Raw genomic sequence first — 16,316 nt, forward strand, 5'->3', positions numbered from 1 at the left:
CTCTTCCTGACAGATTTCTGTTTATTTTTGCTACAGATCCTTGTAACTTCTAATGATTCAAGAATTAGGCTGTATGATTTAAGAGATCTCTCCTTATCCATGAAGTACAAGGGCTGTGTGAACAGCAGCAGTCAAATAAAGGCAAGCTTCAGGTAAAGTAACATACTGGCTGGGAAACACATGGAGGGTACAGGGAGTAAAGCATCATCAGCAGGTCTTTACTATAGAATACAAGAAAAGCAGGGGTGGTGTTTACAAAAGATACCCCACACCACTGCCACCTGATGTTAAAAGGGGGGAGTGGGGGTGTTGTATGTAAATTATACTTACCTCTGCAGCAACATCCACAGGTACCTTTGGACCCTTCCATCACTCATTTATACTCTGGAGTACTGTGCAGTGCAGCCTTCTAGGCAGTTACACTCACAGGAGTCTTTTGGGAATTATGCACAGAAGCTGTAAGTCCATCGAGGGCAACAGATATGTTTGCAAATTTCTGAGTTTTAATAGAGCTGCCACAATGGTAGGTCTTGCTTACAAACCCTGACTCTTCTCCAAATTTCCCATCATGTGGTGCTGGGTGACATTTTCTAGCCTGTGAAATATAGAAGCTGATTGGCTCATCTACATCAGTGTTGGTGGTTTGGCCTAACACTGAAGCTGTATTTCTCTGGTTTGCTATAACATGGCTCACCATAACGTCAGGTTTGACACATACTCTCTCTAATCTTTAGAATTGGGGTTCATTTAACAGCTTTTTAATATTCACCATGGACTAGAAAACTTAACCTTGTTCCCTAGAATGACGTCTTCCTGTGCCTGGTTGAGGGATGAGTGCATAGTGTTTCACCTGTTGAGGTCCTCAACCAATTTCATTGTTGACTATAAAATATGTGATGAGGCTCTTATCTCTTGCATGTTTTTATTAGTGTATCCCATCTACTATATGTCACATAAATTGTTGGCCACTGTTTATACCATCGGCATTGTCAGTTGGTCCTCTGCTCCTCTGCCATACCCACTCTTCCAGTCTTGTAGCATAAATTGTGTGGCATACTCCTTGGCATACTGCATTCATTGATGTTGGTACTTGGTAGTTTATTGTGCTGGTAAAAGCAAGGTCCCGGAGTGTGGCTTGCTAGTTGTGTAACCGGTGTGGACCAATTATCACAAGCCGTCAGTAGGTGGAACTGCCAAGAAGCAAGAGGTCCCACCTCCAAGCCTTACCATAAGCTGTGTAGAATGGAGAGGAAAAGCCGTTCAACCTCCTATGAGGGTAACTTCCAACAGTGCAGGCTAAAGGTGAAGCTAAAGCTGGAATAATGAGCAAACACTGGAAGCCGCACAATGTTCAAAGCAATGAACATGGTATTTTTTAGTGATCAAATACCGACTGTCAGACTGCCCACTAACATGTTTCGGACTCACATTGGTCCATCATATTATTATTTTTTAGTATTTATATAACGCCGGCATCTTCTGCAGTGCTGTACAAAGTATATTGTCTTGTCACTAAACTCTGCCTCAGAGGGTTTCACAACCTAATCCCTGCCATAGTCATCTGTCTATGCATGTATCGTGTAGTGTATGTATCTCAGTCTAGGACCAATTTAGGGGGAAGCCATTTAAAATATCTGTATGTTTTTGGGGTGTGGGAGGAAACCAGTTTGCCCGGATGAAACCCACACAGACACTTGGAGAACATGCAAACTCTGTGCAGATAGTGCCTTGGCTGGGATTCGAACCGGGGACCCAGCGCTGTAAGAGAGTGCTAACCATTACTCCACCATGCTGCCCACTCAACACTGTGCTGCATAGTCGCACCTTAAACCTCTTAATAGTATGTTTTCTTTGATTTTTCAGTCCAACTTTATGATTTTTATTTGTTTATTTTGCAGCCATGATTATACATATATAGTAAGTGGCTCTGAAGACAAATATGTTTATATCTGGAGTACATACCATGACGTAAGCAAGTTCACCTCTGTAAGAAGAGACCGCAATGATTTTTGGGAGGGAATTAAAGGTAATATTTCCTTCTGTATTTATTATGAACACTGTACAAGCTACAATCTCTGTCCTGTGATGTATACTCTATAATAAGGTCTCCTCGCTGCCCTCTCATCGCCTTATTTTTACCTAGAACACCAGGTACAAGTTTCTTAGAAAACTGCTTGCAATTACATTGTTTTCCTGCTAAAAAATCTTGGCTATATTGTTTTTGTAATACATTTTTTTTACATGTTTTGTGCATTAGAAGAAAATGTTTAAGGTGTCCATTAATGATGTGATGTTTAGATATGTTTGATCAGAACAAAAGAAAAGATTGCATTTAATTGAGCCACGGCATTGCAGCTACCAAACTATTCTCAATATTGAAACCAGTTGTGTTCGTATCTATGGAAAATTCCACCATACCAATCTTACAGTTCTTTACAGTTCTTTAAAGTGTACCTGAGATGGGGCAGGAGAGAAAATGTATACATAATGTATACATACCTTGGGCTTCCTCCATCTCCCTCTGGCCTGAATGCTCCTTTGACATCCTCCACCGCCTCTCCATTCTGTCTGCAATCAGCCCTGGTAAGTTGTCCTGATGGGGCCAGTGGGTGTAGGCGCAGTCTAGCCGTGCGCGCTCCTCTGTGATCTCAGAACGCTCCCAGCAACGGGGGCATGCCGCCAGGCCTTGCATGTGCAGTTGGCTCAGACCGGCGGACTTACCGGAGCCGTTTGCAAAGGATATTGAGGGAGCAATCAAGCCGGAGGGGCTGGAGGAAGCCCCAGGTATGTATACATTTTCTCTCCTGCGCCATCTCAGGTTTACTTTACTTTTTTTTTCTAGAATGAAATGTTGTTCATTTGCTTGGATTGCATTGATGGCAATAGAGGTCGCCTAATATCTACATTTTCACTATGGTGGTGCTTTAAAACATACTCGAGATGCATTAGAGAATGAAAAATAGATACTTAAAGAGGAACTGTCGCGAAAATCTTAAAATGTAAAACACATACAAGTAAGTACATCTCTTCCAGAGTAAAATGAGCCATAAATGAATTTTCTCCTATGTTGCTGTCACTTACAGTAAGTAGTAGAAATCTGACATTACCGACAGATTTTGGACTAGCCCATCTTCTCCTAGGGGGGCTCTCAGGGTTTTCTTTATTTTTAAAAGCACTTGGGGAAAGGCAGTTGTTCCGTCCAACTGCCAAAATAGTGTGCAGTGAGCACAGAGGCTGGCCAGCATCTTTGTATAAATCTTTTTCAGGGAATGTCTGTATAAATAATAAAGGCCATGCTAAGAATCCCCCATGAGGAGATGGACTAGCCCAAAACCTGTCGGTTTAGTCAGATTTCTACTACCTACTGTAAGTGACAGCAACATAGGAGAAAATTAATCTATGGTTCATTTTACTCTGGGAGAAATGTACTTCTTATTTGTATGTGTTTTAAATTTTAAGATTTTTGCGACCGTTCCTCTTTAACCACTTCGCCATATCTGGACGCATATATCCGTCCAGATAGGCAGTGGTGCTGCAGCCGTGTGGTGCGCGCGATCGGGCGCGCGCTCCCGCTGCCTCCCGCTGCCCCCCTGATCAGTGAATGGGAATATAATTCCCATTCACCTATCTAAGTCCCCGGCAGAAATACCGACGCTTTCTCATCAGAGAGCGTGGTATTTCTGCCCCCAGGAAACTTCTTCTCTTCGTTCTAGTTCCTAGATGCGACATCGTTCGCATCTAGGAATTTTTTGAATGTGGCCATCTTGTGGCCAAATAGTAAACTGCACCCACATACCTGTATTGAATAAAAAAATACATTATATTACATCTAAAATTGGCTATTTACCTCCCAAACTAAAATTACCCAAATACATTTTTGTATTAAAAAAAAAAAAAAAAAAAAACTACATAAATAGTTACCTAAGGGTCTGAACTTTTTAAATATACATGTCAAGAGAGTATCTTATTAAATTTTTTAAAATTATAAGCTTGTAAATAGTGATGGACGCAAATTGAAAAAATGCACCTTTATTTCTAAATAAAATATCGGCGCCATAAATTGTGATAGGGATGTAATTTAAATGGTGTAATAAGCGGGACAAATGGGCACATAAAATGCATGGGTTTTAATTACTGTAGCATGTATTAATTTTAAACTATAATGGCCAAAAACTGAGAAATAATAATTTTTTTCCATTTCTATCTTAATCTTCCTGTTAAAATGGATTTACAGTAAAGTGGCTCTTAGCAAAATGTACTACCTAAAGAAAGCCTAATTAGTGGCGGAAAAAACGAGATATAGATCAATTAATTTTGATAAGTAGCGATAAAGTTATTAGCGAATGAATGGGAGGTGAACATTGCTCGGATGCATAAGATTTTCGAAGCTGTAGGATGAAGTGGTTAAATGAGAGGGAAGCCTCTGAATCAGATTTCTGATTGTGCATGCATGAGTACGGCTGCATCTGCACAGTAAACTAGATCCGCTTGTGCATGACCGACTTCATGCTTGCGCGGGTGCGGCAAGGCTGCGCTTGTGCTTGAAGAGGAGTGCTGTCGCGAACTTCTGGAGGGTCCCAGCAAGCTGCAGTAGGGGTGAAGAGGACACAAAGTCTCTGAAGGATGCATAGGCTTCACTTCCATTAAGGCAAAGGGGCAATCATGCCCCCCCCCCCCATATGCTGCTGCCCCCAACCTCCCTTATAACTTTTGTGCTCCCCTGGGGCCCCTGCACTATAGCGGCATTGGTAATTCACCTGTCCCAGCGGTTGGCGTGCTGTTCTATTCATTTGTGCTCCTTGTCTCTATCCCACTTCCTGCCTCTTGAGAATGGCGCATGTTGTTAAGCTTACACATAACCTGCAACGGGTCACAAGAGGCAGGAAGAAGATAGAGATCAGCGCGCTGGCTGCTGGGACAGATGAGCGTGGGCCCCAGGGATCGCGCGAAAGTTATGGGAGGGTGGGGAGGGCAGCAGCCAGCTTGGGGCCCTGAGGGCTAATATTTGCTGGGGGGGCAGGCTACCTTTGCGCCGGGACCCCATCAGAAATTGAACCGGCCCTGATCTTCCTAGTTAAGTATCTCTCATTTATGTTGCCGCCTCCTCTGAGATTTCTTTAACGCAGAGTATTTTGCATTGCAGCAGCAATTGCCCAGTTCTGTTTAATGTAAGAGTAATGTGTTTAATTTACTTTTGAAAGTGGGTTTAAAAAAATGCAGCATATTCCTTTTTTTATTTTTTTTTTTTTATTCAGATATTTTTCAGTTTAAGAATTATTTTCTAAAACAGTAAAAATGCAAACTTCTCTAACTGTAATGACATCTAGATTAACATGCTTTGCCTTTTGTTTTTTTAGCACACAATGCAGTTGTCACATCAGCAATCTTTGCCCCAAACCCCAGTTTGATGATTTCACCTGATGCATCGTATGAGCGACAAGACACTTACCAGAAGGGGGAGCAAGGAGAGGTTGTAGATAACATACCTTCAGGTGGGTATTGGTTCATCACCATTGTACCATATTTATTTTTATGTATGTTGATAGGTTTAAATACTTTCATATTGTTCATGATTATTGTTGGTATTTCAATTCGGGATATCAAATTCTGAACGCCTGAATTCTCCTTAACAGCAAACTTCAGCACCATTGAGTACTGAACAGGCCGGCAGGGTCAGAAAGAAGTCACAGTGCACTTCACGTGACGCCGTTGCTTCCGCCTTCCAAAGACAAAAGGAGAAAGTATTGCAGTCATGTGAAGTGCAGTAGGTTAACTTCCCTGACCCTCTCTGCTTGTTCGGTACTGAATGGGGCTGAAGTTTGGTGTTCAGGAGAATTTGGGTGTTCAGAATTCCATCACCAACGAACACCAACTCTAGTCACACTAATCATAATTGGTTTCCAAGTGGACATTGTCTTCTGAATTATTATTTGTGTGTGTGTGTTCCAAACATGAGTAGCAATACATGCTGGTACTTTGATGATAAAGCCAAGGGATTAGTTTGAAAGCACAGTTACATGAACTCCGGGAGAATGCCAGAGTACCATTTGTCTGGCTTTCTATATTTAAAGGACAACTGAAGTGTGAGGTATATGGAGGCTGCCATATTTTATTTTATTTAAGCAATACCAGTTGCCTGGCAGACCTGCTGGTCTATTTAAAACAAAAAAGAGACGGCACACCACTGGCTCTGCAAACTTGCTGTGTATTAAGCGAATCAAACACTACATGTTACGGATCATTGATCCTTCATCAGGTGTATAACATATATATATATATATATATATATATATATCAATGATCCGTAACATGTAGTGTTTGATTCGCTTAATACACAGCAAGTTTGCAGAGCCAGTGGTGTGCCGTCTCTTTTTTGTTTTGATGCTACATGAGCTGTACGAGCAGTCCAGCTGAGGCTAGGCACCGGCCAGTGTTCAGGTAATTATAGACCTGAGAAACCGTCTTTTCCATACAATTTGCTTTACAATCTGCTGGTCTATTTGGCTGCAGTAGTGTCTGAATCACACCAGAAACAACCATGCAGCTAATAATGTCAGAAACACTTGATATGCTGCATGCTTGTTCAGGGTCTATGGCTAAAAGTATTCGAGGCAGAGAATCAAAAGGCTAGCCAGGCAACTAGTATTGCTTAAAGTGGAATATAACCAGGGCTGTGGAGTCGGTCCAAAAATCCACCGACTCCGACTCCTCAGTTTAGGATTCCTCCGACTCCGACTCCACGACTCCGACTCCTCTAATTTGCATATTACAATTTTGTTGATTAATAGTATGTAACATGAAATTCGTCTCTTAACTGCCAACGCTTAGGAATTTTACAAGACAACTGAAGTGAGAAGGATATGTAGACTACTGTATTTATTCCCTTTAGACTAAAACTAGTCCTTGGTAAGAGTACTTGTAAAAGGTACAAACCGGAACAAAGAACATCTATCAGGCCCTAGGCAATGTAAGTGTGGGTACATGTAAGAATGATGTGCAGGTACTCTGCAGGGGAATGAGGAGATTGTAAACAGACAACACCTCTGTGTTCAATGTGAACAGCATCCTTAGTGGATTCCCTGCAGCTCTGTGGGGAGTGCATATGTAGAGTATAGTACTACTGTGTAACAAAGTAAACCTGAGACAGATGAAATTAAAGTTTTATACATACCTGGGGCTTCCTCCAGCCGCCTTCAGGATAATCAGTCCCTCGTTGTCCTCCTCCACCACCTGGATCTTCTGCTATGAGTCCAGGTACTTGAGCCAGTGAGGCGTAGTGCGCATGCACACACTCCGCCGCCAGGAGCATACTACACCTGTGCAGCACTATTGCGCAGGTACAGAATGTTCCTGGCTGTGGGAGCGGCATGCGGCCAGACAACGCTGACTGGCTGAATTACCAGGACTCATAGCAGAAGATCCGGGTGGTGGAAGACAGTGAGGGACTGATTAGCCTGAAGGGGGCTGGAGGAAGCCCCAGGTATGTATAAAACTTTACTTTTCATCCGTCTCAGTTTCCCTTTAATTTGTAGTCACCAAACCAAATTTTAATAACATATCAAATTATTTGATTTCATCAGCAAAGGGAGTGCATACATTTGCATAAATCAGCATCAATGCAGAATTATTTCCATCTCGTTGACCATCTCTATTAGTGACACAGCTACACATCAGGCTTTATTCTTACAGCATAGATGTTATTTAGTATATATAAGAGATTCCTGTGTACACATCATATATACAGTCACAATCAGATATGTATATCTGACTTTAAAAATACGGGGACTGCTTTATTGAAGCAGCACAAGTAACTAATTTTGATTGGTTTATTTCATTTTTGTAGACTAAGCACAGCTATTACTGTATATATACATTATTTTTAATGACTTTTATCTGAGAAATAGAACATTTTATCATATTTTCTATTTTAATTACAGTTACAAATTCATTAGGAGTCGGAGTCGGTGCATTTTTCCCCGACTCCGACTCCAGGCACCCAAAATTGCCCGACTCCACGACTCCGACTCCGACTCCACAGCCCTGAATATAACCCAGAATTTCTTCTTTGCTCTAATAGATTATTCTCAGCATATTATATACAACCAGCATTATTTTTTTACTAGAAAATCATTCAAAGGGTTAAACACAGGCTTTAGAAGCTTCAGTTCCTGCACAGCCTGCTGCATCCGAATGTTAAACAATGTAATCTTGTTTACTTAAATGTATCAAGTGTGGAATGTGACACATTCTCTGACTGTGCAGGAGCTCCCGAACACAGAGAGAGAGAGTCAACCATGTCTGCCTGAATGAATGAATAAAAACAGTTATTAATAAAATGCAAAGTCAGCTCACAAAACAAAAAACCTGTACTTTTGGGAAGCTATAACTTATAAATGAATAATAATACTTATGCACAAATGCAAATATGATAACCGTATGGCATATAAAAAGTAGGAAAATGGATGTTTTTATTGAATATTATGTCCGGGTTTTAAACCGCTTCAAGGGCTGGTTCATAATGCAAGAGTTTTTTTTAGTGCTAGTGATTTGAAAAGTTCTTGCTAATGCAATGCTATGGGGGATTTTTTTTTATAAAATCACATCTCTCAAGTGAGAACACACACAGTATTACATTAGCAAGAGCGATTAAAATAACAAGCGCTTAGAAAAAGCTCTTGCAGTTTGAACCAGCCTTTAAAGGAAATAAATATGGCAGCTTCCATATACCTCTTCCTTCAGTCGTCCTTTTAACCTCTATGTAGTTTCAAGAAAGGGCAGAAACTTAGAAGAGAAGCACAAATGTTAATAGACACGATACAGTAACTTATCAACTAGAAGACATGTTTGGGGGATTTTCTGAGGATAAAATATTCTACAATTAACAAGAATCCTAATTGCAGTGTGTCACTGTGAGAACTGTAAGTGGTTAAACACACTTTCTAAATACAGCCAACTTAAAAACAATATTAGTAAAGCCATAGCTGAAGCAGTGGGATTTACAGTGCTGAAATTTAGTATGCCAAGAATAACAAAGATTAAATATAGGCCTATTGATATCAATATTGCATGGTTTTGCAGAAATGAAATAAAGTAGTTGAGAGCTGGGCTGAGACAAAGCTCGACTAATAAAAAATGCCAAATAGTTTAAAGAGTACCGGAGCCAACGCTCGGGTACAAAACTAGATACTTGCGTAAAGAGAGGGAAGCCTCAGGATCCTATTGAGGCTTCCTTAGCTGCTCTGAACCCCCAGTTACTGAGCACTGGCCACAAATCATTAAACACTCATAAGAGGGAGGAAGTGGTAGTGGTCAGGTGATCGGTGCACCTAGGGAGAATGGCTGCAGTCTGTTTCCAGCACTTCGACTATCTCAACGTGAAGGAGAGATGGGCAGGATTGTAGGCTTAGAGTGAAAGAAAGGGAGACTCTAGTTACATTTCCAACATTTAAATCATCAGCTGTGGAGGGCAATATCTAGCTGAGGACCATGCTCTTACAAGACCTGTGATAAGATTCTCATACACAGCAAGCAAATGATCAGGGTACATACAGCATGATTTCAGCTTAACTTATACCTCTTTCACTCTCAAAATGTTTAGTAAAATAAAGGACAAGGTGCAGTACATTTGGGGACAGTTTTTTCTTTTCCTCTCCCTGCAGCTGAGAGATTGTTAAAGTGAACCTCCGGACTAAAAAATCTACTCAGCAGAACTGGAAAGGCTTGGTGTTTCTTTAACAGTTTCACAGCATCAGAACTTTGTTTCTTTTACCAAAGCATCATTTTTTGCTGCATTTTTACCTAAGCTCCACCCATCCCCTGATGCTGTGCAGAGCATGATGTGATTTCCTATGTTGTTCACGTTGCCTAGCAACTGGGAGAGGTGCTCAGGACACTGGACAGTTGGAACTGTGTCTCATGCTCCCTGTCACCTCCTTTCAACCAAAAAGATGGCTGCCATCATGAAATCAAACATTTGCCTGTTCTTTTAAATCAGTGTGGGTAAGAGATTATATTACCAATCTATTTTAATTAACATAACTAATGTAACTTAATGACAGTATGTTTGTTTAGGCTGGAGTTCCTCTTTAAGGCTTCCAAGACTTCCTCCGGCAGTTTTAAGTTACGATCTGCAGCTCTGTCCCTCTCCATTATTGCTCGATTCACTGTTCAGATTCAGCTGTCTTTCTGAGTACTAGCAGAGATGAAGGCACCTGCAGATAGTAAGTTAAAACTGCCATTAATCTCCAGGAGTGTTCGGTAACTCTTGTCTGCAGATATAGAAAAACAAAATTTCCCCAGAATGCACAGCGACTCCTGCTTAGGTTACCAGCAATTTGGAGAATGAAAAAAGTTGTGCTAAAATCATGCTGTATTTAGATGGTAAAACTGCTTACATACATTTTAAGGACATCATTTAATAGGAATTTTATTTTGAGTTTAATGCCTCTTAATAAATGAGTCATCAGTAGTCTGTACTCTGTTTGTATAACTTGTCAGGACTTCCATAGAGGTAAAATAATGTGTAGTGATTCAATCTGACAACTGTAGAAATAGCACAAATAGTTTCAAAGCACAATTATTTGATCAGAAATCTGCATGTAATGTAGCTAATTTACCATTGGCACAGTGTAAAATATTACGCAGTGCATACTGAGGTTGAATGACCCATATCGTAAAAGGTGATTGAAATAAATAATGCAAATATATTGTGTAACTGATCAGAGCCCTGTTTTAAAGCGGACTTGAACTCAGAACCTCCTTTCTGCTCTAAAAGATAAGCAGCAGCATAATAACCTTAAAAGAAAAAGTGTTACAGCTCATACAAATCAATAAATATGCAGTGTCTACTTCCTGCTTTCATAGAAACAGACCTATTGTTAACACCCTTTGTCAACAAATCAGCTAATTCGCCATGGCAGAGGAGATTCCTGAGCTGACACAGATGAGAGATCAAATTACGGTGGTGATTAGACACAGATGAGGGGGAATTAGACAGGCTAAACTCTCTAAATACATACAGAGTGCATTTCTCTGTTTACCTTCTGTTCTGTGCAAGAGTTCAGGTCCACTTCAAGTACAAGTGAGTATAAGAACACCAACGTTTGAAATGACCTCAGGCAAGTCTAAATTGATGATCTGTTGTTTTTCCAGGTGCTTTGAAGTCTGACCACACGGAAGTGCTTTTGTCTGCAGACTTCACGGGCGCCATCAAAGTGTTCATTAACAAGAAGAAGAATCTATCTTAAGTCTCTGTGTGATAGAAGAGCCTGTACTTGTATTGGTAGCCTCCAATGAACGGACGTCGCGCTGATAGATGTTACTGCAGCAGCAACCTTTGCACATGAACATGTGGTTTGGCAGTGGCCCTGGGTTCAAACTGATCCACGCCACTGATATTGTAACCAGAGTATTCCACAATCCCTCTGAATTCCAGTTACCATATTTCTGATACTACTATTAATTTATTAAAACAAGTTTTAAATAAATGCACAGCTACCTAAAAACAGATCCAGACATTGCAACTTGGAGCAATCTGCAAGAAACACTAACCATGTAATAGGCATATGAAGAACTATCTGTTCTCTTTGAGAGTACTTTGGCTTCTAGTGCCAGCTACTTGATAGATAAACAGGTTTGGAGGCAGGAAAGAGAGTCAGGAGGGCACTAAGAGCAATAAAATATAGACAGGCGGTTAAACCTTTCCCCACTTCAATTGAAAGTTTTATAGCTTTCTAATGGCTAAAAATATTTCCTATTGTCATGTAACTGGCACCTGAGTCCCAAAGACTACAGCAGAAAGATGCTATTTGTAGACCTGTTATGCTAATGAGGTTTATTCTAAAAGATGATTTGTTTGACTTAGTCTTTAAGCCAAACTCCTACCTTCTTAAAGTTTTGACTGCAGTATCGAAGGGTTAAAAGTTTTTTGCCAGCTGTTAATGCTGTGTCTTTTGATAGGACGGAAGGGGGTGGGTCTTTAGCTCACAGTTTGTTACCCTGGAAGGAGATTAGTGGTAGGGAGAGTTCTGCACACTCTCCACTGAAAGATTCGGGCTGTCTTTGTCCCTTTTTGAGAGATTTGCAAACAGGAAGTGAGCAAAATGATGCCCCCAACAAAAATACAGCTGGGGGTTCACATAGGCTTTGAGGTCTAAGTCCAGCTAAAGACGAAAAATATCCTTCCATACATTAATAGGTTCCTTAACTACATTTCACTTGTAATAAAGTAGCCTACAAAGCTATACAGTACTGATCCCTTGGCATTATTGCAGTTTTTATTCAGAAGATACTATCTAGGAGGTACTGTGTACGCAGCCAAAATGCAGCTCTTGCATCTGTTTCTGGCTGGGAATAGATGTGGGTTCTCAGACTCCGGTATGCTTATGTCAGTCAATGCACTAGTCTCCTGGGTGGAGCTTTATATAAAACTACCTTCTGCTCTCCACATACTCTGCTCCCATCATGCTTTGTAACGTAATAATAGCATTTTTGACACCAGTGTAGAAAATTCAACAGCTCTAAATTACTGGCCTCAGACGTCTGGAGGCTTGTGCCATGTGTACACTACTGACATGTATCAAAACACTTTATAAGCTAGAGAACACACTTGAAGATGTTGGCAGCAGAAAATGTACAGTTCATATTTTGTTTTGTTTTTGCCTGAAGTTGGGATGTAATACTGCACTGCATACCACAGGAACAGCCTATTGTTGAAAGCTTTAGTTCCCACATCTGCAAATGGTGGGGAGAAACCCAGGCATAACAGGACTTGAAAATGTTTTCATAGCCAGCTGGTGAAGGATAGAAATGTATTCTGGGTTTCTGGTATAGGAGGTCCAATAATTAGTTTACTATTTTCACAGCTTAACGTGTACCTGAGACAGATGTAGCAAAAGGATTTATGTTTACCTGAGGCTTTCTCCAGTCCCCTGTAGTCAATCGGCTCCTGGCCCCCTCTGTTGTGCTTCTGTCAGCCCCATAAAGTCCATGACTTGGCTGAGTCACGGACTACTGCACACATGTGGCTAGGAGTGTTCTGCACGTGTGCAATTTAAGACCATAACTGTGCTTGCCGGTAATAGGAGCACGATGGAGAAGGTGTATGGCCCAGAAGGAGATCAGGCAAATAATGAGGAAGCAGACAAACTATAGTCGGAGGAATCCCCAGGTAAGTAAAAATCCTTTTTGCTACATTCATCTCAGATTTACTTTGAGAAACTGTGATAATGCAGTCATTAGGTTTTACTCAGTCTGAAGCCTTCTAAAAATCATCTTTTTATTAGACATTAATCTTCAGCAATATCAGCAGTGCTAAAACGCTGCATTCCCGCGGCAGAACAATGTCATTAAACCCCCCAAATCCCCGGGGCAAAATGCGGGGAGCACTTCCTGTAAGAGGCAGAGCTTTATGCTGTAGCTCTGCCTCTACTCGTGTTAATCCCCGCTGAATGCTGCCTTTCCCCGCCCTGCTCAGTCTTTTTTCACTGAGAGGGGCGGCGATCAGCGGGGATTGACGCTAATGTAGGCAGAGCTAAACTCTGCCTCCCCGGGCAAAAAAATCCATGACTTGGAAAGTCGTTGAATTTCCCCCGGTATTTGGGTGGTTTGATGACATTGGTCTGCCACAGGAATGCGGCTGCTGATATTGCTGAAGATAACTGTCTAATAAAAAGATGATTTTTAGAAGGCTTCAGACTCTTTAAGGTGCGTACACACCTTTCACTAATGTCGCCTGTCGGGGATCAGGACCTCACGTTCTGTTGCTATATGGGGGGGTCGCCTCTGAAGGACAACTAATCGGCGCATACGTGGAATCATGCGGGGAAGCGGCGTGCACAAAGGAGTTGGACGCTGCTCAGCCAAATTGATCCGTCGGGAGGATAACTTGTGGAGGGGGGGGGGGGGGGGGTAATCAGGGGCTACTGTACACATACCTGACTATTGTCTGAGGCAGTCGTTTTTGGCCGCCTCAGCCTACTTTAGTAATGCGGTGTACAAGTCTTTAAAGGTCTAATCAGCTCTGCCAGGAGAAACCGTGATAAGGTTGGTTTAGACCAGGATTTTTTTTTCTCCGCTTTAGTAGAAGGTACAAACCAGCCTTCTACAACTGACTGCTGCTGTAGTGACATCTTCTGAGGTATTGTCTTGCATCAGAACAGTACAGCGTCCTCAAATCTGCATATCCAGCTGTGCAAATCGCTGAATGTAACCAGTGTTCCCGTCAGGGTTCATTGACTGGGTGTGGGCAGGGCTGTTCGCTTCAGTGCTTCAGATATCTGCATTAGAAGTCCTGCCCTATTGCATACGAGCTGCACCAATAGCGAAGATCTCACATGTACATCTAATGCAGCATAAAGAGATCACATTGTCCACATGTGCTTATTGGTCACACAATGTAGATGGACACACCGTAGATATTCAGGTACACAATCATGCAGCATGAACCCTTGCTGGGATCCTGCAACTTAGTCTGCCACTATATTTTTATTTTATTTTATTTTTTATGCTGAAATCCAAGCACGCTTCGGATTCATAGTGCTTTCTCGTAATCTTGCTGGCCAATTTGATCCATAAACAGATTTTTTTTTTTAAGGAGCTGTTCTTCCGTTGAAGTAAATATGATGATTTGCCAGCACTACTTATATAAGGAAAGTGTTCAGTGAGCCTCCCATGCTAAAAGTTACACTACTACTCATTAGGGTAGCTTGGTTTACTAGATATAGGGGTGGATTTACTAAGCTGCGCTGCTACAACAGTGCAGCTTAATGACAGCAGAGAGTGTCCTAATCCCCTGCGCACGCTATGCGGTCATAGCATGCGTAGTTAAATTATGCTGGGCTCAGATAGTTTACAGAGCTCTTCGTTACACTTAATGAGCTCTCCACTGAACCCGCCCAGAGCCTGGCGGGTCCACTAGCTTCAAAGTATGATATTCCTGCACTTTGATTGGCCCATTAGCATCACTGTCAAGTGACAGACAGCGTACAGGGCCAATCAAAGTGTAGGAATATCGTACTTTGAAGCTACTGTACCTGCCGGGCTCCGGGCAGGTTCAGTGGAGCGCTTGTTCAGTGCAATGAAGCACTCTGTAACCTCTTAAGGCCTGTAGGCTTACACCCCACTAGTGACCAGGCTGTTTTTTACAATTCGGGCCACTGTAGCGCTTGCTGCAGGTCCATTCATAAATTGCTCCAGAGAAGGCAAGTAATTTCATGATGCCCTGCAGCACCACAGCCTACAAACAATGGAGTACTTGAACATACTTTGAGGGACCTCTTAATAAATGAGTCTAGAAGATACATAATGTAATTTTGTATATTTTACATCGGAAATGCCTTGTTTCACTGAAATAGTTACTTTCAAGCTAGGAAATCAGGAGGCTGGGGCTGGAGAAGACATAGAACACTGCAGTGAGCACAAGCTGCTGAGAGGAAGGGTGTGGGGAGGGACATTTTTGATCAACCACCCCCCACTTATTCCAACCTTGTTTACATTTGATATTTTTCTTCCCTCTCATTGATCTCCAGGTCACATGGTGATTGGAAGCATCATGTGGTCTGTACCAGCCTTTGACAGCTTTAATTCCCTCCTCTCTTTCTTCCTTTTTTTTTTGCCGGTGTTGTGTCTGATTACGCTGCCTGTGGATTTGCGCTGCCCCGCATGTGCAGTAGGAGACTGTGCGGCCACATTTCCTATAGAATGATGCTGCTGGAGGTAAAATGCTAAATATCTCCACTCCCACACCTCTTACACTCCCCAAATTTTCAGGGTAGGGAGGGGACCCCCTGAACTACCTCTATGCCAAATTGCAGCCCCCGAGACCCGCTGGTTGCCGAGATAGATTTATGTAATCTAACTCCTGAACCAGCGGGTCACGGGGGCTGCAATTTGGTATAGAGGTAGTTCGGGGGGTCCCCTCCCTACCCTGAAAATTTGGGGAGTGTAAGAGGTGTGGGAGCGGAGATATTTAGCATTTTATCTCCAGCAGAATCATTAACTTCACACTGAGCATGCGCTACTCAATGTGGAAGGGAGCTTCCGGGCAGCACAATCAGACATTACACCGGTTTTCTGCTCCCAGGGGAGGAGGTGGTCTTAAAGTGTAGCTCCAGTTTTGTAGAAATAATGAAAACCACGGTATATCCTTACAGAACCTGAAGTAAGTGGTATATGGAGGCTGTCATTTTTATTTCCGTTTAAAGGCAACCTAAACTGAGAAGGATGTGGATTTTTCCTTTTAAAATAATACCAGTTGATGACTCTCCTGCTGATCCTGTGTGTCTAATACTTACAGCCACAGCCCCTGAACAAGCATG

The 16,316-nt window shown here is 41.9% G+C and overlaps 1 protein-coding gene and 1 long non-coding RNA gene across 2 annotated transcripts in view; one reads left to right on the forward strand and one right to left on the reverse strand.

The window, feature by feature from the left end:
- WDR44 (WD repeat domain 44) overlaps positions 1-12,253 on the forward strand; it is a 142,546-nt gene extending 130,293 nt beyond the window's left edge. The window contains exons 17-20 of the mRNA XM_068250933.1: positions 37-152; positions 1,899-2,026; positions 5,358-5,492; positions 11,152-12,253. Coding sequence (XP_068107034.1) covers positions 37-152; positions 1,899-2,026; positions 5,358-5,492; positions 11,152-11,246 — 474 coding nt within the window. The 3' untranslated portion in view covers positions 11,247-12,253. The remainder of the gene's footprint in view (positions 1-36; positions 153-1,898; positions 2,027-5,357; positions 5,493-11,151) is intronic.
- LOC137529042 (uncharacterized) overlaps positions 1-16,316 on the reverse strand; it is an 85,248-nt gene that overhangs the window by 10,462 nt on the left and 58,470 nt on the right. The window lies entirely within an intron of this gene.

The sequence above is a fragment of the Hyperolius riggenbachi genome, chromosome 8, assembly GCF_040937935.1.
Source record: "Hyperolius riggenbachi isolate aHypRig1 chromosome 8, aHypRig1.pri, whole genome shotgun sequence".
Classification (NCBI taxonomy): domain Eukaryota; kingdom Metazoa; phylum Chordata; class Amphibia; order Anura; family Hyperoliidae; genus Hyperolius; species Hyperolius riggenbachi.